Source organism: Fusarium musae, chromosome 10 (genome assembly GCF_019915245.1).
Source record: "Fusarium musae strain F31 chromosome 10, whole genome shotgun sequence".
Lineage (NCBI taxonomy): Eukaryota > Fungi > Ascomycota > Sordariomycetes > Hypocreales > Nectriaceae > Fusarium > Fusarium musae.
The window spans coordinates 2,331,711-2,354,888 of NC_058396.1; the positions used below are offsets into that span (position 1 = coordinate 2,331,711).

At 48.2% G+C, this 23,178-nt stretch overlaps 6 protein-coding genes across 6 annotated transcripts; 3 read left to right on the forward strand and 3 right to left on the reverse strand.

Moving 5' to 3' along the window:
- Positions 1 to 820: 820 nt before the first annotated feature.
- J7337_012962 (uncharacterized protein) lies at positions 821 to 5,315 on the reverse strand (the record flags this gene model as incomplete). Its single annotated transcript, XM_044830458.1, has 5 exons — positions 821 to 1,556; positions 1,620 to 2,391; positions 2,457 to 2,802; positions 3,325 to 4,698; positions 4,746 to 5,315. 5 exons carry the CDS (start codon positions 5,313 to 5,315, stop codon positions 821 to 823), a joined length of 3,798 nt encoding a protein of 1,265 aa, XP_044675374.1.
- A 5,043-nt stretch (positions 5,316 to 10,358) lies between these two features.
- On the forward strand, positions 10,359 to 11,439 carry J7337_012963 (uncharacterized protein; the record flags this gene model as incomplete). Its single annotated transcript, XM_044830459.1, has 3 exons — positions 10,359 to 10,664; positions 10,715 to 10,835; positions 10,886 to 11,439. The coding sequence occupies 3 exons, from the start codon at positions 10,359 to 10,361 to the stop codon at positions 11,437 to 11,439; spliced, it is 981 nt and encodes a 326-aa protein (XP_044675375.1).
- A 1,286-nt stretch (positions 11,440 to 12,725) lies between these two features.
- J7337_012964 (uncharacterized protein) lies at positions 12,726 to 14,347 on the forward strand (the record flags this gene model as incomplete). Its single annotated transcript, XM_044830460.1, has 2 exons — positions 12,726 to 14,291; positions 14,312 to 14,347. 2 exons carry the CDS (start codon positions 12,726 to 12,728, stop codon positions 14,345 to 14,347), a joined length of 1,602 nt encoding a protein of 533 aa, XP_044675376.1.
- Positions 14,348 to 15,571: 1,224 nt separating this feature from the next.
- J7337_012965 (uncharacterized protein) lies at positions 15,572 to 17,316 on the reverse strand (the record flags this gene model as incomplete). The annotated part of the gene is made up of 5 exons (XM_044830461.1): positions 15,572 to 15,994; positions 16,043 to 16,505; positions 16,531 to 16,875; positions 16,920 to 17,177; positions 17,240 to 17,316. 5 exons carry the CDS (start codon positions 17,314 to 17,316, stop codon positions 15,572 to 15,574), a joined length of 1,566 nt encoding a protein of 521 aa, XP_044675377.1.
- Positions 17,317 to 17,864: 548 nt separating this feature from the next.
- Positions 17,865 to 19,755, forward strand: J7337_012966 (uncharacterized protein; the record flags this gene model as incomplete). The annotated part of the gene is made up of 2 exons (XM_044830462.1): positions 17,865 to 18,318; positions 18,368 to 19,755. 2 exons carry the CDS (start codon positions 17,865 to 17,867, stop codon positions 19,753 to 19,755), a joined length of 1,842 nt encoding a protein of 613 aa, XP_044675378.1.
- A 68-nt stretch (positions 19,756 to 19,823) lies between these two features.
- On the reverse strand, positions 19,824 to 20,410 carry J7337_012967 (uncharacterized protein; the record flags this gene model as incomplete). The annotated part of the gene is made up of 3 exons (XM_044830463.1): positions 19,824 to 20,181; positions 20,237 to 20,313; positions 20,363 to 20,410. The coding sequence occupies 3 exons, from the start codon at positions 20,408 to 20,410 to the stop codon at positions 19,824 to 19,826; spliced, it is 483 nt and encodes a 160-aa protein (XP_044675379.1).
- Between the last annotated feature and the right edge of the window lie 2,768 nt (positions 20,411 to 23,178).

Below are 23,178 nucleotides of genomic sequence, written 5' to 3' on the forward strand. Positions count from 1 at the left end.
GTTCAACCACGCGAAAATTGCCACTGGCCAGCTCTCTTGTTCCAGCGGCAAAGTTCAAGACAGCACATCGTGGCAATTTAAGGGTTCCGACTTCAGGAGGTAGGAGCAGAGTTTTACGAGTGGATCACCAGCTCGGAGCTACAGACTTTAGCCGCAAATGATAGTTGTAGTTCATAGTTTGATGTCCTAGCAGGATGGATAACGAAACTTCGAGAGCACGATACAGTTATTCTATATTACGCCATTACCTTCCACGAGGCAATCTTCTTGGTAATGCCGCGTGTCGCTGAACTCTTGGCATGTCTGGCATTGCCCTCGTTTTCTAGCAGAACCTCTGGGAGCTGTAGGAAGCCAGGCTAAGTGGCCATAGACACTCGGCACGGTCTAGGCATCTGAGGCGTTCTGCAAAGTGAATGGATAGAGGCTAGACTGAAGAGTTTGGAGGAGACGCAATACTGAAAAAGATGGACGGGAATGTGAGAAAAATAGAACGATCGTGGTAAGTGAACACGACCCGGCAAATTATTAAGTTTGAGTCCCAACTCAATCCTGAGAGATACGCCTGTGAGCAGCGCTTACTAACAACTTGTCTCTCTAGAATACAATACGTCGAAGAGTTTGGATTTATCATCATCACGTACCAGTCTCTCTGTCGGTAGTCCATACGACCGTGTTAGTTTTGAAGGTAACTCCTCTGCTACTCATGGCGTCGGGGATTCATCTTTGCAGACAGCTCACTGGGAAAATGCTCTCATAGAAATGGAGGCTTGGCTTTGTACATTTCAAATCATCCCCAATTGAAAAGTCCAAGATAATGAATCTAATAAACATACACCTCCCTTTTGCCTCCCTTGATACATTTTCCGAGTAAAGTACCAGCACCCACTCGCTCATAAGATGTCCTTCGAGTATCGCTCAAAGGCGGCATCGGTTGCACCAGTAGCACATAATGGACTTTCTCAAAATAGGACATATCCCCTTTCTGCTTTCCAAGCACAATGCATAGGGTCCCTGCCTTCTTGACATCCAGCGGCGAGTCAAAAACAAGCATTGAGTCCGTATCTTCAACATCGTAGTCTCTCGCTAGGCCTACCAGGACACCGCTATCAGTTCTTTCATCACCAGAGTCCCATTGGCTTTGCAAGGGTTCCCATTCAGTGCCGCCGAACTCAGCCGCAATATAATCGATGCTACCACTGTAAGCCATCCACGACCACGAAGGGACCATGAGAGCACCTGAGCCGGCTGGGAATGAGATGCGATCGAGAGACGCGACTGTTTCGGAACGACACCAGAGTAGACTTCGGCGAAGGAGACCACGGCGACGACCTCCTGGCCGGTCTTCGAAGAAAACACCAAACTGTCCTTGTATCTGCAGGGCCGAGATAATTCGTTCTTGAAGACCGTTGATTGCCCATGGTCGGTCAGATGGGCGCGTTAGAGCAAGCCCAGAGTACAGCTTGTAGAGATCTTGGTACCCAAGGATCTTGGCACCTCTGTCGGCTTCCATCATCAACAGGGGGAAGTTTGGATCGCCCAAGAAGGTCGCTCGTTGGCTATAATGATGTTAAAAATGACCAACGGCTTCACAGAGAGTAACTTGCCTGTACATCTTACACATAGACTCGCAATGGACACCATCGCCACATTCAAAGTAGGTTTGATGTTCCGTGAAGTAAATGGTCCGGCGTGCAAGCGCATGCTCTTGCAAGACCCAGCCCCTTCCATTTAGAGATCCTTCCAAGACATGGGACTGGAAGTCATCGATGATCTCGCGAAGATAGAATGGTTCTGAGCCTTCTCCACGCAGTGTAACGCTCAAGGCTTCCTTCCGCGGCCCAAGGAAGCCTGCGGAGTGGCCAGGAGAGCGGCTTGCAGCAAGCACGCAATATGCACCACTGTAAACCTGTTCCATTCGCTTTGCCTCCTGGCTGAAGTCGCCATCAGGACCTTGGATGATGCATATAGAATCTATCCATAGATAGGGACAACCAAGGGCTCGTGTCATGATGACAGAATCCCTGAAAGTCGCTGGAAGTTCTTCCATACTGATACCGGCGCGATGGGCGTCAACATTTGTTCTCAGAGTACGAAACTGAGTGCCCGTACCCCACTGGTGAGACAAGGCTACCCATTCTCCCTCGTTGCTGGAGTCAGTCTCGATGAGACGGACCTTTTCGTTGCCATCCTTGCCAACAGCAATGACTCTGGTTGGCAACCTCTTGCTTGTGCCCGAGCTGCCGAAGTTGTTAGAGTCTCGGCGACACATACTATGCGAATCATCGCAAGTCAAGAGCCATTGCCGGATAATGTCTAGGTATGCGGTGCTGCCAGCTGAAGGCCTAGTAGGTAGGCCGACTTGTATCTGACTGTCGATTTCAGTTTTCAGGTCTAGAAGGCGATGAATAAGTCAGTAAAGCTGTTTTTGGTACTTTGTTAAGGAAGTATAGACTAACCAGAACTTCGGAACAAAGTTGCAACTGGTGTGTAGCTATTCAGGAGGATAGTCGATCGCTCCCGGGAAAGATGGACAAATGGACTTTTGTTTCCAGCCTGCTGAGTTAGCTTCAGCAACACGCTACATAAACCACAAGCGTTTGAACTGGAATTGCGTTCCAGATGCTCCACGGTGTAGGAAATGCTGAAGATCGGCCTCCAAACGTCGTTTCTGAATGTTCGACAAATTTGGCATAGCTTTGCAGGTTCAGGAATATTTGCGTCAAGCAGGCCTTTAGCCTTAAGCGACGACATGATAGAGTCCGCCATGTCGTTGTCAATGATGCGCTTCCAATCCTCGTCTAGCTATTGAGATGTAAGTCAGCATTTGCGGTTTTCAAACAAGTCTGGGCACTAACATTCTGTTGCCAGGTCAATTGAGCTATGGTCATCGTGGTTTATCGAAGGCGCGTGTTGAACTAACCGTCTGAGGGACACGGAGGGCAGGTTAGAAACAACTCTTGCTTGTCGCTGTGGCTGGTTCAGATGCTTACTCTCTATAAATTGCAGTTAGCTTCGGAAGACAAGAAAAAGGGGTATGAGCTTAATCCTTACACCCTATGAGAAGTCAGAAGAGGTATTCGGCTAGAGGTCAGGTGTGTCATTAACACGCAGGCCATCAACGTACATACTAGATCCCATTAGCTACGACATGGAACATACAGAGGGTGACAACGCAGCCTACATCCTAATTACGAGAAGTCGTCATCATCAGCCTTGGAAGAGTTAAAGACTAATTTGGACGTCGATAGACTTACCCGCTAAATAGCAAGAACAACAAATTAATAAATGCTATATAAAGACTAACGTCTACAGGGGAATACGTACTCTTTCTGTCAATGCTAATGTCTGAGCCTGTGTCACAGACAAACCTCCGCTCGGGCTGCTGGGAAATTGCGCGGTCGATGTCTCATTCCTGCGCCCTGTGTCACGAGTAGTATCGCCTAGAGGGGAGCGGGGGGCACCTGAAAGCCAATACTGTGCGTTATTCACTAGGTTGTCCTCACTCACGATAATGGCCATTTGGTCGTAAAGATCAGCAGAACGGATGCGTCGCTTCCGATTTGTTGGTAGTGGCTTCGGAACAAAATCCTCTTGTGTCCTTGGAAGGCTCTGATCGTTTGCTGCCTCTGTGTCTTCCACCTTGATGCCAGGGATGCTTAGTGGTGCTTGCGGGTTTTCTGAAACGGAGGGACCTTGAGTTTGTTGCCTGGAAGCCAAGGGCTGACTACTCGGTCGAGGCTGGCTCGAAAGGTCGACCGCAGATCCAAATCCATCTGGAAGTTCGACCACCAATAGGCGATCTCTGATAAGCTCAAGTAGATCGCCCAAAGCAGTCTGTCCAACCTTACAGACTTTGTCTTCGGCCATATGGTCCATCCATTCCTTGACGACCCTGTGAACCTTGGCAACGTCTTTCTCGTCAATCTCGTAGAAGCGGATAAAGTCACTTTTCACGCGATCAAATCCCGACTTGAGCCTCGCTAAGCCATCTTGGCCATACATAAGCCAGACCAAGAACTCGAACCAGATACAGCCCATTGCCCAGACATCATAAAGTCTAGATCGCTTCCTGGCAGTTTTACCATTGGGATCCTTCGGATCCGGAACCAAAAGATTGTTGTTCTTGACGGTGACCTCTTCTGGTGGCTCATAGAGGCGTGTTCCGAAACCTGTGGACGTCTTCTTGGTCCGCACCTGAGTCAGATCCTGATGCTGCTTAGCAAGACCCCAGTCGCCAATTTTAAGCGTGCCTATTTTCCTTGGGTCGTTCGAATCCCTAAACCAAAGAATGTTCTCTGGCTTCAGGTCCCCATGGCGAAAATGTCTATTTGGCCACTTGTCTTTGAGCTCAGGCTGATGAACTTGACTGAGTGCCTCAGATAGACCAAGAAGCTGCCCAAAAGCGTCCTTAATTAGCTCAGGAGACAGCTCGCGCCTAAAACTCTCCCAGAGATTTCTGAGGTTCCCACCGTTGGCCCATTCGAGGATCAAATAGTGCTCATCCTTCCGGCGGAAGGCTGTGATGAACTTGACGATGTGCTCTTGGTTAAACTCTCTCATTTTCCAAAGCGCCCTTACTTCTTTCTCCCAGCCAGTAATGTTTATTTCCTTATCTTCTCGAGCTTCTAGCTTGATCCGTTTAACTGCGACATACTTGGGCCTGGGCATCTTGTTCAGGTCATATATGTCAGTGATGTTCTGAGGTAAATGATGGGGGTTACTCAAATCGTAAAACCTTGACTTACCAATTTTTCAGTATGGATGTGAGACTTATGTATGGCATACTTCATAACTTCGCCAAACGCTCCTTCTCTGGCCGTTGTTGAATGTTTTTCAGTGAAGGGTAAGATTGCCTTCTCGTCCACATCGTGATTCTCTTTCTCTGCAGAAAACACTGGTGCGCAAAACTCCCACTGCCTTAGTAAGAAGTTGGTGACATCGACGGCTTCGCAATAGTCTTCATCATCTTGCAACGACTCAACAGTAATCTTAGATAACTCTTTTTCTGTAAAGGGCAGCCCGGCGTCACAGGCTTTGTTGTTCATAAAAAGCTCCATCACTTCATAGAGCTTGTATCTGAAGCCGATCGAGATCCAGATAGCGAAAATTCTTCGAGCTTTCTCTGAGATAAATGTTGTGGTTTTTTCCAAGCGTTCGGGGCTAATGTTAGCCGGCCGCTTTGACAAAGCCCGCAAAATGAACTCCTTTTCCATGAGTTTATCTAAACTCCCTTCAGGACAGAACTTAGCCGGTGCGTTATAGAATTCACTGAAAACTAGTTCATGTCGTATCTGCTCGGCTGGTTTAGGGGCCATGATGGTGTTTTTGAGTTTTAGAGGCACGCTTTGCTATCCCAAACGTATGCTCAATTAATCAGAGTCGAAAAAGTTCAAAGAAGAATATTTTTGTGTCATTCTGATAACTGGGACTATTAACGCACCTCCTTGATCACTTGCCGTTGCCTGCTCTTTCAACTGACCGGTCTTTCAACCCTGCTAACTGGGCTGAAATGCTTCTTGCCAATCCCATACCGGCATGATACATACCTTTGCGGCTGAGATCAATCCATAGACCAATAGGAGGCGTCGAGGATGTCATATTGACTGCAGACTACGTGTTCTATGCAAATAAGCCGTGGGCCGCTTGCTTGGCACCCCTTCATCCGATCCGCGTGATGTTATTTACCCGCTGTGGCGTGACCGATCTAACGCTGTAGGTAATAATATTGATTATTATATCCTAAAATGGAAACTGTATAAATTCCTTGATTTAAGGTGCCTATGTGATTGGTCTATGCTACTGGTCTTCCCGGTCTTCCCGATGCACGATGCTGATTGCGGTATGCATCTCAGAACAATGATAAGAAACTCGTCTTGGTGGCTTGATGATCTGATTCCACAATCACAAAGTAGGCACAATCCCATATGATAACCTGCGCCCGTCCGTCTTCGATTTGCGGGGAGTCTCAGCGGCATTTTTTAATTTCTTCCTAAAGGCTGATAAGTACGATTTGTAATGCACAAAAAGAGAACCTACATCTAAAAGCAATCTTGGAGCTTGAATTATATATGTATTGTGAATCAACTGTAAGACCATTAGCTGGGGTCAGAGTCTTTCTTTTGTGTAGGTGATATACATCAACTTGAAACTCATTCGGCTTAAATGCTGAGTTCAGGCGTTGAGCCAATTTCTCCGGGTCGACCTTGCTTGCTCCGATATTTTGTGTCCGCAGCGCATTTGGGCCTGAAGAAATTCTGGTAGAACTCTTTCGAGAGTGACGAAAGCCCAAAAATCGTTTAGTTGCTGTCTGGAAGCGTCCTGCCATCTTGAAGGCCTTCATGATGGCTGTATGCGGCTGGTGGAAAGATTTTGCGTGATAGGAAAAGAAGAGGGGAACCTGGCAAAAATTCAGGAAAAGCGAGGAATGATATGTAGGCTCTGGTGGCGTATGCACGAGGACATGCTCAAGGCGTTTATTGCTGACTCGGTGTCTCAAACCCAATAAGGAATTATTGGCTGTGCGAAATGACGAGTGGACATGGTGGCGGGACCGCAGAGAGACAGTAAACGCCTGCAATGCACCAATGAGACATTGAAGGGACACAGCCTGATAGCCAAGAGGGCTCGGGAGGCCACCTTCCCGAAGATGGTGGGCAGTGACTAAACTGTTGGTACCTGTCTCGTAGAGCCTGATTTCAGAGAGTACTTGAGAGTGAAGAGCCTTCAAGAATTGTGATTGTAAATTATGACATTGTCAACTAGGCATGACCCTGTATCGTCCTATGAAACAAGAACGTTATTTCTTCACACTGGTGAGCATGGATACGAATAAGTTACTGAGTCATGAAAAGGCCCTGGCGCACACGACAACGCAGAGCGCGCCAACTCCGCGCGCACTTCATTCGCTGGGTCGAGAATGTCATCCTAGCCACACGAGCCCTGAAGGGGTGATGGAGGGCCTCACTGTTGCCGAGGCGAGGGAGACTGATAGGTTTTACGAGCATGACAAGGTACATGTTCAGCGCAGGAAAACAGATGGCTCTGCCACCCAACTCCTCCAAAAGGCGATTGTCACTGGTAAGCTTACCAAATCGCATTTTGACGTAGGATCCGCCTCATTCTCCCTTTGACTAGCTCGCTGACGCATATACAGAACCAAGTCAAGGGCGTAAGCAAAGCAGTGCAAAAGCATGGCCGCATAGGTGAGGCGTTTCGGAAAGAGCCAAACTTACAAAGCCAGATCATTAGTGCGACTGTACTAAGTGACCACCCAGAATACCGGAACAGGATCTTTCTTCCGAGGAACGAAATACCGAGGCTCCTGACCCTGGAGGCAGTAGAGAAAGAGCTCGCACGGTGCGATCGGTGGCGAAGCTCTACTATCTTCCTTCTCCTGCGCCCACGTGTTCCAAACTTCCAAAGAGAAGCAAAAATAATTTGCGGCACAGGTAACTCAAAGTTTCGAAGCAATTCCGGGTGCATAAGATACCAGAAGATATTTATCATTCTAGTTCTACTCAAACGAGCTTCGTTGATCATCTCATTCTTGGAACAAGAGGTCTGCGATGATGATCTGCCTCTCGCTTTAGGCAATCAGGTAGATACAGCAATCCTTACTATCAAAACCAAAGGCGGGAGAGAGGTCTATTTGCGTGGGTTCCGACGCAAGAAGAGCTTTTACGACAAGTTCATCGAAAAACAATGGGTAGTTCTCTCTCCGTACTTCCAGCCATGCTCCCCCAAAAAGGATACCGTACAGACCTTATATACATATCAAATACCCCCATTCACTTCCTGGTCTCTAGCCTCAACGAAAGGAGGGTTCAGTGAAGTGATCAAGGTAGAGATTCATGCCGATCACCACGGTTTCCGAGTCAGTCTCGCCAAGATCGTTTCATATTTCCAATAGCCTTTAGACTAACATCTCAAACTCATGCACCTAGACTCGACGCGATGTACCCCCGGTCTTCGCCATCAAGAGAATAAATCACGGCCCATCTATCCATGAGCCTCGTTCTGATTCACAGAACGAGGCGCTTATCCTGAGAAAGCTAAAGGACAGTCACCCTCATCTCATATCTCTGCTTGCAACGTATTACCATCATGGCGCTTGTCATTTCATCTTCCCTTGGGCAGATGCCGATCTTTACAGATATTGGAAGGATATTAGACCAGCTCCTTTCAACGCCGACCGAGATAAAACTCTTGTGTGGCTAGGAACTCAGTGCAAAGGCCTTGCGGAAGGTTTGTCAACTATTCACTGCTATCGCACCGATTCTTTCAGTCTCCAGGATCGTTTCACCCCGCCTCCAGGTAGCAAAAGGGTAGTCCGTAATGGGAGCGAAAACGAGATTCATGAGCTATTCGGTCGGCACGGTGACATCAAACCCGAGAATATTCTTTGGTTTCCAAAAGAATCCTCTCCCCTTGAAACATGGGGTGGGATATTGAAAATAACGGATTTTGGCTTCACTGAATTCAGTACCAAGGCAGAGGTTGATAAGGCGAGACGGGGGTTCATCGTTCACTCACTCTCATACCGCGCCCCTGAGATTGACCTCTCTTCTGGCAACGGTCTTATCGATCCTTCCTACGATATTTGGGCCCTTGGGTGTATATATCTCGAGTTCCTTGCCTGGTGGCTTGGTGGCTGGGATTATGTTCACAGCTTTGCTAAGCGCAGATTGGGCCACGATTTGATCTTTTGGGGAGGGAGGAAAGAGGGCCATAGAACAGATGCATTCTTTTCTATTATCCAGTATGAGGAAACTGGAAAGGATAGAGCTGAAGTTCGGAAAAGTGTTATTGAGGTCAGTTGTGATAACCTGGCGTTGCGCATTTATCAGTGTATCCCATTTTCTGACATCTGTCTATTAACAGTTCATGAACGAAGTCCATAATCATATGAATTCCAACAACCTCATTCGCGACTTTCTTCAGCTCATTAGAGCAGAGATGTTAGTAGTCAAGTCGCAAGATCAGAAAAGAAGTAGCGCCAAGAACATCTCGATAAGTTTAGATATCATGCTATTAGCTCATCGGCTTGGGACAGGTTTTCCTTAGGACAATCTCTTATGTCTTTCCTGGTTATAATTAATGATAATAAAGCTTAATATAGATATATATTAATACATATAGTTAGATATTTTAATATTATATTTATTCCTTATATCAACAGCGCGGCCTATACCCTCCAGTAGTTTCAGGGATGCTAGATGCCCAACTGGTGTAATTAAGCTATTCACAATAGCTGCTTGAATTCCCGTCACATTTCTGAATATCCCGACAGGACATCATTCCACTGTGTCATTACACATTAATAGATAATTATTTTCTCAACTACCACAAATCCTCAAATATTGTCGTAGACATCAGCGTTGCCCTGCACCTTCGCCATTTCAGGAGATACATAACTTGTAGTTTCCAATGGCCGCTGAACCACATCTTTTATTCCGATCTCGAAATAAATGATCTGACATGCGGCGTTCGCGGCCCGCAAAACCCCCTAAACGACGACGCTATCTTGGCCGCAAGCATTAAAACCTCAACAGTATATGCGGCTGCCAATGCAATAATTCAACATTTAATAGGCATTTGCGGCGTGGGATGCGCAACTAATTGACTTAACACGATCAATTGTCGGGACGTTCCAGCAATGCCATGTAAGGTGCAGATGGACCCTGGGCGGTGAGGATCGGTCAGCCCAAGGTGAATCCAAATCATTCCATCCCTTCCGCCCTTTTCTCTTCGGTGAGAAACGACCGGAGCCCGCCGGGACGGTGCCTAAAAATTAAGTTCTAAGTAGAGCAGTGAGGGCTCCTGCGGCTCTGCCCACCATTCCAGCGCAACGGTGGGTAATTTCGGTACATCACAGGGGTCCAAACTATTCTGCAAGTCAGGCCACCCAGCAGAGAGCTAAGGAAGTGGATGACATCTTGTAAAAATACAGTGTGATAGGATCAGATAGCCAACGCTATACCAGTATGGTCTTAGCACCCACTGCCTAGAAGTCAAAAGCCCTGAAACAGCAGGATTTCCTACAGCCAACATGCTCTGATGAGGGAGAGACTGGCCGAGATCGCTGGGCCTAGCAGTGAGTCTTTTTCACTGCTAGGGCTTAGGTTCGTAGAAAACAGCGATTAACCACCTCACCATCAGTCCGATACTCTATGATCTCATCCTGATAAGAGTCTATAACTCTCCTGACTTGGCAGGGTCTCGACGGAGTTGAGTCTACGATAAGCTTGCATAGTGTTTATCAAGTCTGAATAAAAGGCTCGACCTACCTCAATCTTCTATCAAACTATCATGCCAATTCTCCAATTGTTTACTACCACTCCACCTTACATCAATACATCATGAGCAACCCACTCGTGGTTAGCATCTCCAACCTGGCGGCCTACACGCCCCAAGAAACAATCGAGCTTGTTTCCCGCTCTGGCGTAAAGAGAGGCAACATGCGTCCCGACAAGGTCTTCCTCTCCGCCGTCTCCGCGGGATGTCTTCTTGGCTTTGGCTGTGGCGTCTCGCTCTGTGCCATGACTGCTCCCTGGTACACTGAGAACGCGCCAGGTCTGGTGAAGCTCTTTGGCGCTGGTGTTTTCCCTTTGGGTCTAGTGCTTGTTGTGCTTACGGGCGCGGACTTGTTCACTGCGACTACCATGGTAAGCTAGCTTGATGGCATAGAGTTGTATTGTGGCTGATGAGGTTGCAGTTTACCTTGACTGCTGTTCTGCAAGGTCGGCTCCCGATTCGGAAGATGCTGCTGCATTGGATCCTTTGCTTCTTCGGCAATCTTGCAGGATCGCTATTTGTCATGTCTATCATTATGGGATGTAAGTCATGGCGCCAACTCATGCTAAGGCCGCAATTGACATTGTATCAGACGGCGGTGTCTTTGACGCATCACCCTATAAAGAAGTCGTCATGTCTTTCGCCAGCAAGAAACAAATATCGCCTCAATTTCATCAAATCTTCCTCAAAGCCATTGGGTGTAACTGGCTCGTATGCCTCGCCGTCTTCCTCGGTATCCAAGCCAAGGATCTCGCCTCCAAGGTCATCGGCATGTGGTGGCCCATCTTCGCCTTCGTCGTCCTTGGCCTCGAGCACGTTGTCGCCAACATGTTTTACATGTCACTCGCCATCTGGCTCAAGACACCCGATCTTACCGTCGGGCTGTACATCTGGAAGGGTATGATCCCAGCTACAATCGGCAACATCATTGGCGGCGGCATGTTTGTCGGCGTATACTATTGGTACATGTACTTGTTTGACGAGGACCCTGTCAAGGTTGATGGTGTTGAGTACCAGGGTCCTAATGTGGACTCTCACATGCATATGCATTTCCTTACGACCAGAAATAAGGGTAATGTTACCGATGAGGAGAGTAGGATTGAATCAGCGCCCGTTTCAGTACCAGCCAGCGTTCTCGCAAAGTAAGACATTTGAGGAATGATGGATATGAAAATTGTTATGGTTCTTTAGACCTAGAGTACCGCTACTTGATTAGACATGGGTTTGAACCGCTGACCACATGTCTTTGCCATGAGCCTCTTTTCAAGTGATTAAACCTGATCGGGATTCCTAAGTCTTGTCCTGCACGGGGCAGGGAGCTCTAGAGGCGGGAGTGGCGGGCTCACTAGCTACGGATATCACAACAGTGCATTTCTCATTATTCCCAGAACTCACTACAGAGCCTTGTGCTCCGTACCTAGCAGAAATGTCCGGTGACCCTTCGTGATACTGCTTCGCCCGATAATACCGCATGGCACCTGTCTCGGTGACAGGTAAAGGCAATCTGGCGTAGACTTGAGCCAGCGCCTCAAATCGAGAACGGCCCGAAAGAAATCAGCAGCTCCTGAAGTATTCTACGAGGCAAAATCGAATGGTTTTACATCAGATCAGAACGAGCTGTCGTGTCATGGCGTGGATGATATTGTCAGGGACAGACTTTTGCATCTCCGCGGGGAGGCCATGTTTCTCCACAACAGTCGAGGCATCTCCACGGAGTCCCCCCACCAAGTCCTCCCCTGGCCGATTTAGATATTCTGGAACAATTACCTAAGGGTTCGGCATTAACACGGTCAATGTAATCCAACGGTGCTGTATGCTATTCCGCCCCTGGTTGTTTACTGCTAAAGCAAAATATAGCTGTTTTCGTGTAAAATGAAGGCTGATGCTTGTATTGAAGGGGATATAGGAGGCAACAGAACTAACAAACACGATTTACAGATATTTTGACTGTGGTTTCAATTAGAAGTTTAGCTGCTTAGCATACAATCTACAGCAAATGTTTGAATATAATATTCATAAACACACAACTATTACATATCACAGCTACAACCCAAAAACACTTAACGTTAGCTAAATATTCACTTACTCCAATATCTTCACATACGTAAGAAATACCACACCAAGACCGTCCGCGAATGTCAGGCTGGAACTTTTATTATCAATGTATCTGCTATTGAGAATAATAACGGCATATTTCTTGACCGAAAGACCCTCCCCAATCAGCTTAGGGTAATCTGATAAGTTTCACGCTTAATCTAAGCCTAGCGGCTATGCTGTCATCACCCAATCAGATAAGTCGAAAATGAACGCTGTGCCACAATAGGGCTGATTCTTGACGATCGTAAGGCTGCGCAACGGGCCAGTTCATCGACTGACGACGAAACAATCTGACACCTCTTCGCCTTTGACATCTTATCTATCACAGAGGCAAGATGCGACTTATCAATACCACGACCCTCGAGGTCGAGGAATTCTTTGACGTTTCCATTCCCGAATATGCTATCTTATCGCATACCTGGGGTGATGGCGAAGTCTCACTGCAAGACTGGGCCGATCGCAAAAACCGTCGCTTCAAGCCAGGGTTCCAGAAAATCGTCTGGTCTTGTACCCAAGCTGCCAAAGACCAACTGACCCACGTCTGGGTGGACACCAACTGCATCGATAAGAGCAGCTCTGCGGAATTATCTGAGGCAATTAACTCCATGTTTAGATGGTATCGACGATCTGCTGTCTGCTATGTATACTTGGAGGACGTCCCTCCCATGACGCTGGAGGAATGCACCGAGCCAGACAGTGCGTTTAGAAACGCAAGGTGGTTCACAAGAGGCTGGACTCTCCAGGAGCTGATTGCACCACCGAATTTACAGTTCTTCTCCAGCACCTGGACCATGATAGCGACGAGCGCCGAGCTGGCGCCGTCTATCACCGAGATTACAGGAATCCCCTGGTCACGCCTTCTCAAGGGCCGGCTCTCCAAATCACATCCACTACGAAGATACAGTATTGCACAGAGGATGTCCTGGGCGTCAAGGCGCTCGACGACCCGTATAGAGGATCAGGCTTATTCTCTCCTCGGACTGTTTGACATTTCCATGCCCCTGGTATACGGTGAAGGCTACGGGGCCTTTACCAGGCTCCTGGGTGAAATCATCCACAAGTATGCTGATGAGAGCTTTTTCGCTTCTCAATTGCAATATGTCGATTTTCTCCCTCGCTCGCCTATGGAGTTCCGCGAGTCCCAGTCGGTCATTATCAGCAGTTCGCCACAGCTTCAGAGGCATTATCAACCAGCAGATCACTCGTACTCATTCCACTTGACTAACACTGGACTACAAATCAGCCTGCCTATTGTGCCTACTGTGGTGCCTCATTTTGTATTTGGCGTCCTCAATTGCTGGGATGTAGAGACTGCTAGTACGACAACAACACGCAACATATCACGAGTATGGGTTCCGCTGATTCGGAAAGGCAATGAAGCGGCGCAAAGATACTTGCGATTGATATGGCCTCAAACATTCTTCCCTGTAAAGCTTCCTCAGAAACAGAATATCATGTCTGACACTGAGAAGAAGCTGTTCTTCAAAGGAGAAGAGCACCCAGCATCTGATCCAGACAAAACTTCTGATCATGTGGATACAGTATCGATAACTATGCAATCAAGCATTCTGGTGAAGAAGCCATATGCGAGCATTCTGTCAATCCCTTTGTGGCAGCCACGTGAGGCAGGGAGTCCATTTCTACTCTGCTTCCCCCGAGGAACCTCAGACTATCGCTTATACGGCATCTTCCCGAGTCATCGCGAGTCGGACCTCGACTGGGCATCAGGGACGCCCCCTTTGCTACCTCTCATAATGCCCCGCCGGATGGGCCAAATTAGCCCCTCTATGAACGCGACCGGGACGTCTGTACAAGGCCAAACAGAGGTTTACGCTGCAGTAATCGTGTTCAAGAAGAGACGCTCAAAGCCTGCGGAATATGTCGCTATTTGTTTGACAAATGTTAGACAAATAGCTGATAGGAACGAAAACAGGATGATATTCGAGCCAAGGTGTAAGATCATCCCAAATTGGTCACCAGCCAGTGACCAAGATATGAAAGCTGTCGACTTTTGTGCCTTTCCTGAAGTTGATCATGCTGGAGACACATTGGTAACGGTGCAGAAGATAGCGAGCAACCCCCGGATCACAGCGAAGGGCCTCGAGCATCGATTTGTTGGACTGACGCAAGTTATATTCGACAGAAGGCAGATGTTAGAGGAATTGCGCTCTGTATCAGGTAACGAACAGAAATCACCGAAGGGAATATTGGAACACTATGGCCAGGAATCTTCAGACGAACGCAGCTCCGGGTAGAGGGGCATGGATGAGGCTTGGAGAAGACGAAACTTCGTACTCGCTGGGCATACCTAGTTTATAAAGACAAGGGTCCTGGATAGAAAGCTTGAGACGTAATGAATACATATACATTAAACTGTGCATCGAAAGTGCCATTGTCCTTTACCAATGTTTCAACAACTTAGTAGATCTGCTGGTCAACTGGCAAACCGTGACAGCCGTGCACACTGGGTATGATAGCCTGGGAAGTAACCGGGGCAGAGCTCTGTAGTGAAGCGGGTGTCCATATACTGAGACAGGGTGGCAGCAGTGAAGCACTAGGAACGATATTGTCAGCACTTGTTTCAATAGGACGGGCGAATTGGCATATCAAGCCTCTCATGGAGATGGGACTGAAGGAAGTGAAACGAAACAGGGCGGTTGAGGTCTGGCCAAATATAATTTACGTAATCCTGTCCATCGACGCTGACGTTGTTCCCAGCGATATATGGGCAATAGCCGCGGATCTGTGTCTATCCAACATCAATGGCGCAAGCGCACGCCCTGGCCTGTCATCCAGCCTTGGCAGCAAAGACAGTCGGAAGAGCGAGAAGGATAGTGACGAAGGTCTTCATTTTGAACTTGATGCTGTAGCAAATGACAATGCGAAATCGCCTTCTGTATATGGATGGTAACCGATGAGGAACATTTCTATAAATGGTAAGAGTAGGATTTTATACTGTTATAAATAATGCCTCGTCAGGTTTAGATCAGCTTTAGGTCAGCTTTAGATGAGGTTTAGATGTTGCATTTGAGATGCTTATGATAAGCATTGTAAGCATATCTCCCTACTGAATTGGAGATAATGTGGCTAAGTAATCTAATTGTTCAATTTAGAAACTTGACATTAATAGCTCCTACTCATAGCTTTGCCAACCGTCATCCCTAACACACTGCCTTGAGAACTACACTAACTCCTTCACCTCAGACCTGTGCTGCACCTTCGAGTCACTTTCAAAAGCCTCCTCTGCAGTCCGTGTCTTCAGGGAACCAAGCTTTCTCAAGGATACCCCACTTGTAAACAGCTGATCGATTTCTTCCAAGCTTCGTCCCTTGAGCTCGGGAATAAAGAAATATGCAAGAACGACCACAGCTACACAAAAGCTTCCGTAGATAAAGCCGACCTTGGCGCCAAGTGCTGCATAAGGCTTGCTGAGAAGGTACGGAAGCGTGAAGGATGTTGCGAAAGTGGTCATGACGGAAATGACAGAGGCGAGAAGGTTCGTCTTCTCTTTGATATGGCTTGATGCAGCTTCAGAAAGGACGATATACGATACCGGCGCCCATGATAGTGCGTAGGCGGAAGAGAAAAGAATGAACGATGCAACCTAGGCAACATTAGTGAAATAGACCACTTGACGGACCGAAGTACTTACAAGAGTGTTCTGTTGCGTCTCTGTTGGGTTCTTGATTGCCCCGACAGCGCCAACAATAAGTAGAAAAATAGCCATGCCAGTGCCGCCAATTAGAAGTAAAACTCTTCTGCCAACCAGGTCGACAGTAAACCAGGTGATGAACAGACAAACGAGACCAGCGACAGAGCTGAGGACAGAAAAGACAAAGCTTCTCGCGCCAAATCCCTGCGATAAATAAAAGATGACGGAGTATTGTGAAGCAAACGCCTGACCAGTGATTTGCTGTCCAAACATAGCGAGTATGGCTATCATAGTACGGCGCTTATTCTTAGCATCAAAGAGCTCAGACCATTTACCCTTGTGATCATTTGAGTGAGCATGCTGAATAGCTTGAATCTCGAATTCGATGTCCTCTTCTGACTTGTCCTTCCGGATTCTGCGGAGGGACTTAGTAGCTTCCTCCGCACGATCTTTAGACAAGAGCCTACTATCGTTAGTGCTGCGCATACAGTTCAATACGGGGGCACACGAACCAGCGAGGGCTTTCAGGGACCCAAAACCATAAAACGAGAAGGAAAGTTGGTGCTATGAATTGCAAGGCCACTGGAATGTGCCATGCAGCGTTGGTCTTCATTGAGCTAGTGCCCCAGGTAACAAGAGACGCTACTAGAGAGCCGAGGAGAATCATGAGCTGCAGTGAAGAGGTAATCAGGCCTCGGAGGGCCTTTGGGGCTGTCTCGGCTTGGTAGATAGGTACGACAACGATGGTCATGCCCGTCATAGCGAAGGAGATGAAGCGTCCGATGGTGAACTGAGCAGCTGTTGTTGCGGTCGTCTGAAGAAGAACGCCGCTTCTAATTTTTAGTAGGAGAGTAGCGAGGTCGAGGAGGAGACATACACAAAAGAGGCAATGATAAGACCCATGATAGCAATCTTTCTACCCCAGCGTTCGGCAATGACACCGCAAATCACAGTACCCAAGGCTTTTCCGATGAATGGAACTGATGTCATGACAGAGGATAGCCATGGCTGGAGAGAACACTTTCCTGATTCTTCATCGCATGTACCGAATTGACGACCGAAAGCTTGCATTCCTTGGACGGAGCCAAAATTGCCGACATCGTAGCCGAAGTTGAAGGAGCAGAAGCACATGTACCTATTTGAAGTCATCAGTAGATGTGGCTATAGAAGTAAAGCCGGTGTGGATTGTCGTCTTACATCACCAGGAAGATCATGGTCCCAGTCATCTCGCTGAAGCGACCGCTTTTGGCGGCGGTGATGATGTTAGGCGCCATGATGTCGTACGCTTTGAAAGCGGGCCGTGGCAAGGCGAATAATGATGAAAGAATTTTCACAGAGCTGGTGGTGACAATAGATGTGATATATCAAGAGCAGAGGCTGGTTACGTCTTTATACAAGCACATTCATGACAACCAACAAAGTGGGCTGAAATCGGAGATCAGAGACTGGGCATCAAGAGCCACTGCTAGCCAATAACGCCATTCAACCTCGGAATCAGACAAAAAGCCGGTGGACAAATGGTATACCCCAGATTTTGGTAATTATCACGTTGCTGAGATGAAAGTGGGAGGAGTTATGGGGACGTTAGCCTCACCGGCAGCGAGAGCCGGCGCTAAACCGGTTCAACCTTGCCCGCGGCTCCGAATAGAGTCAGCGGGACCCGGAGCTATCTCTTGGCCTTGATGAGGTAAATGTTGTGAAAGCCGTTCCATTCTGGCCGATTAAATTGCGCCATTTCTCACTGTGCTAGATCCCCTCACATGGCAAAGTCGTCTTTTATATCACTCCAGTCAGCTTTGAACACCACTTGGTATGATCAACCATGGGCTCCTTACCATCTACAAGACCAAACTTCCTCGTCATCGTCGCAGATGACCTCGGCTTCAGTGACTGCGGTTGTTATGGTTCAGAAATCTCAACACCAAACATTGACCTTCTCGCTTCGGAAACCGGGGGCATTCGCTTCACGGAATTCCATGTCGCTGCAGCATGTAGTCCTACAAGGTCTATGCTCATGACGGGCACAGACCATCACATCGCCGGATTAGGCCAACTCCAGGAAATTACCAGGAGTTCACCTGCTCACAAGGGCAAGCCCGGACACGAAGGCTATCTTAATGAGAGGGTTGTTGCACTTCCTGAATTGTTGAGAGATGGAGGGTATTTCACCTGCATGAGCGGCAAGTGGCATCTGGGACTTAAGCCGGAGCATCATCCGAATAAGAGGGGGTTTAAGAGAAGTCTGGCTCTCCTACCCGGGTGTGCAAATCACTATGGTATGTACTGTTACTGATGATAGGCTATGTGTTTATCTGACATACGTAGCGTATGAACCCGAGTATCAAGACCCCAAGTCTGAACCAGGCAAATTCTTCGAGACAGCTGTGCGAGCCCTGCATGCCGAGGATGGGAGGTTTCTCGCTGAGAGTGAACTGGGTCCGGATTGGTACTCTTCAGATGGCTACACCGACAAGCTTCTAAGTTATCTATCCAATCGCACAGAGGAAGAGCGACAACAGCCTTTCTTCGCGTATCTACCGTTTTCAGCACCGCATTGGCCACTCCAAGCTCCAAAGGAGTCATGCGACAAGTATCGTGGCGTCTACGATGAAGGCCCTGAAGCACTTCGACAAAGGCGTCTGCGGAAGCTCAAAGACCTTGGTCTGATTGACAAATCTGTTGTGCCTTATCCAGTGACGACTGTGCCTGGTGAACCTGGCGAGTGGGACCAGCTCCATGACGAAACGAAAGCTGCGAGTGCACGAGCTATGGAGGTTTACGCTGGCATGGTCGATCGCATGGATTGGAATATTGGCCGAGTGATCCAGTATCTTAAGGACAGGAAGGAATACGATAACACGGTCATTCTGTTCATGAGTGACAATGGGGCCGAGGGAGCGAGCTATGAAGCCTTTCCACTTGTCGGGACCACAATAATGGATCATGTGCACAAGTACTACGACAACAGCTTAGAGAACATCGGACGTGGTAACTCCTTCGTCTGGTACGGCTCAAGATGGGCTCAGGCGGCTACAGCACCGTCAAGGTTATACAAAATGTTCTCTACGGAGGGTGGGTGCCGAGTACCGCTCGTGGTGAAGCCAACGGCTGAAGTGGCATCCAAGGCTAGAGGCAGCATCGTCACTGATGCCTTCTGTACAGTGATGGATATTGTTCCCACTATTCTAGAGTATGCTGGACTGGGCCACCCAGAAACCTACTCTGGAAGACCAGTCATGCCCCTCCGTGGCAAGAGTTGGAAATCCTTCCTCGATCAACTAGACAGCATATCGAGATCATCGCCGATTCACGATGAAAGCTACGTTGCAGGCTTTGAAGTAGCAGGTTCAGGCGCTCTTCGCCGTGGGGACTGGAAGATAACCTACGTCCCTAAGCCAAAGGGCCCCCAGCGATGGGAATTATTCAACATCAAGAACGATCCCGGCGAGACGAATGATTTGGCAGAGTCTCGACCTGAGTTGATGGCAGAGTCTCGACCTGAGTTGATGGCAGAGTTGCTGAAGCTATGGGAGGAATACAAGGTTGAGGTTGGCGTGGTAGGTTTGGCAGGCGAGTTTCCGGGTCTGGCTGGTAAGCAGGGCGCCCAGCAGGATACAATTAATGATGAGATGGAGGATCCGTATTCTTGGATCAAGTATATCAAGAGACCGGAGATTACACCAAAAGAGTTGGTAGGTATAGTTCCAGTCTAGATAGTGGTAGTAACGTAAATTGTGGCAGTAATGCAAACCAAAGTTTAATTGAGGCAACTGTTACTTCTTCATGCACCAAAGTCCATCTCATGCTGCTCGAACACCCAATCTGGCAGGGAGAATAAGTCCCAGGTGATTTCGTTCGACATATCCCCGGCGACCTGAGTCCAATCTCCCAAGGGAACGACCTGATTGCTGGCCATCGCTGAAGAAACCAGTGGCTGAGCTACTTGCGGATTCCAAGGTCTCAGAACAGGCGCTTCCTGAGTTATGTCTCGAGACGATCTAGCCAGCGATCCAGCTGCACTCTCACGTCTGTCTCTATTCTGATTGACGTCGTCGTATGCGCGGCGAAAAGGAGCAAGGTCGGACAGGTAGAAGGCTTCGGGAGGACCGCTGACTTCTCCTGCATCATCTTCGGTTCGTCTATATAGCCCAAGGGATTAGTATCTGGTGGTAATAAACTCATGGGTGTACGCACAAAGGCGGAGTAACACGGCTCGAGCTGGCAATATCGTTGAAACCGAATCGATGGAGGAGACGTGTCAGGGCGCGGCACTGGAAATTTCAGTACTTAAACTTCTGCATAGACCGCGGGGCATCTTACTGCTCGTGATGAGAGAGTCCCACGAGTCTGCTCACTAAGGACCCTCATGTTAAATACGATGTCTTCTTTGAGCTGCATCCGTGTATTAGCCTCCCGCTCACCCAGCAAGGCACTATACACAATCATGATCTTGGTCGCCTCATATGTAGCAGCATAGCTTGTAGATTCAGAGAACAAAAGATTCGGATGTTGAGTCATCATTCGCAAGATCCTGGTTACTTGGGTAGCATGATGCCAACAGACGTCTCGACAATGCGAGATGAATGGCCCAGGAGCTGTCTGGAATGCCGTAGCGAGAGGGAATGCGAAGCCAGGGATCGATATACGCGTTAGATCGCAAATTAGAATATGATAGGAGAGATGAAGATAGAAGAGAGACTCTAAAGTGTTAAGCTCTTTGTGTACGTATATGCTGAACTCTGTTAGCCGAAGCTGTGTTGAGATGCTATTGCCCCAAGCTTCCAGTGCTTGAAGCAGCTGCATGAATAGCGATTGAGGATCTGAGATATGCCCAGCGTCTGGAGTGGTACGAATCAGCCTGTCAAGACTAGCCATGTGATTGACCACGAATCATCGAGGTATACCTCAGGACTCTGGTTCTTATGCTCATCAGATAAATGAGGTTAGAACGTAGATTGTATTTCTGCAAATCCTCACTGGAGGGGAAAACGCCAGAGCGTCGAGGCAAGAACAATGGCGCCTCAGCACTCGAGATTTGAGAGAGAAACGTTTGGTCTGAACTCGGAAGAGGAATCTGAGGTGGCCCATCTCTCCATCTCAGATTCTCAATGACACCGCTTCCCACGATGCTATCCAGGATGAAGCATGACCAGAGAACTCGTCTTTGGGATTCTGCCAAAATACTATCCTTGGAGCTTTCTCCGGTATTGCTCGGCAGCAGCGGTCGATCCAGCGCGAGAAGTCGAGCTGCACTGTGACAGCATCCGCAGAGCATAAAGGCCAGTGCATCTTGACCGGTTTGGAGAGCAAAATCACAGAGCAGAACAAGGGTCTATACTATCAGCCTAATGATCATATAGATGTCACAAGGACTTACCATTGCTGTTATCAGTGTTGGTTTGCTGATCTCTCTCATTACCATCGCCTGTGATTCCTCAGCCCACAGTCGCCCTGGTACATCATCATGCATGGCTTGCCCATTGGGACCTGCACTGCCTTCAAGTTCTTTTATGCTTGTCTTAGTCAGTACGCTGGATTTGTTGTTATTTTTACTGCTTGTATGACAAACCGGAGTCCATGTGCGCATATCACGTAGAGGATTGCCTCCCCATAATCCTCGACTAGAGAGCCTTTGTCAAGAGAATGGTTGAACGAGGGCTTATGAAGAAAGTCGAGGCATCTGAGAGTGGCCACTTTGTTAAAGTACACGCTTGTCAATGTCCTGAGCATTTGGGTGTCCCATGGAAGAGACCTGTTCTGTACCCTGGTCTGAGTCAGTACAGGAATTGCTGTAATGAATAGACACAAATACCGGGGACTTGGTTCTAGTGGAGACAGTGAGGATTGGGGCTCAAAGGCTGTACCAGGGGAGACGTCAGTAACATCAGTCACCAGCCGCCCATTTCCAGGACTCTCTTCTGATGCGTTTGATCGGGTAGGTGCACTGCCTCTCTGTTTCTGTGGATATCGACAAACAAGGCCTTTCTGTAGACATCGTGAACAGGCTGGTCGAACCTTATCACAGCGGCCTTTGGCCCTTTTACAAGCTTCACACGAACCAACTCTTCGTTTCTCGACGCCCGAGGCACGGTACACGTTTTCGAGGTTATCCGCCTCCAACCTCTTCTGGGCTTCTGGAAGTCTGCTATACCCGGGGCAATCGATACCCAGGGTCTGGCAGTTCTGACAGCCCGGAACGGCCCCGTCACATTTGACCTGTAGATGTGCGTGGTAAGGTTACATGTCCCGAGTGGGTGCTGTATACGAACCTTCCGGGAGCGACAGACTAGACATGAGACCACTGATTGGCGAACTATGATTGAGGTTAGCTTGAGCATGGCCGGCTGTCGCTTCCGGAGCTTGGTAAAGCTTCTACTATCTAGGGAAGCTGGGTACGTACCTGCAGCTGATGTTGTGTGTGTCATGGCGGATTCTGGGCGACCAGCAGCGCCCATGACTCTCAATGATGATACAATTCCTGAATTCGACAAGTAAGGCCACGAGAAAGAAAAACAAAGTATTCGAGTTCAGGACACCAAAGCTGGGGTACTTGTCGACAACCCTCTTGTTGCCGCCAAATACCCCGCGTTCTCTGTGATGATGGAAATAACGCTAACACTCGCTAGTGGCTTGTTGGTGTCCAGATACAGGCAACGGTTCCGAGAACCGCCACTAAACACTGCATAGTCTAGTATGTTGCGATCTACCAGGATTGGATTCAACATTTCCCAGTTTCTTGCCTCGTGATTCAGATAACTTTAGAACTTATCTGCCGAGAATATAATCCGGGGGAGGGATTGCGGGGGAGAATATACGGGCTTTCTAATCATCATTGGCCAGTTATGTCGCTGCTGTCACTAAAGACGCTATGGGGAGTTCCATGGATGTTCATCCTCCGATACCAGTGTCGAGTATCCATAAACGCAGCAACATAAAAACCGGGGATCGAGAAACAGACAAACAAGTGGATCCTTCGACATCTCGACAGGTTCTTGCGTGCTCGGGGCCATATATAACGCGAGGCATTTAGCCCAGTAAGGCAAGCCAGTGCTTATCAAGGCGCGTTTTGAGTTGCTACACCATTCACAATGCTTTTCAAATCCATCCTCGCCGCTACGACATACTTCCTTATTGCT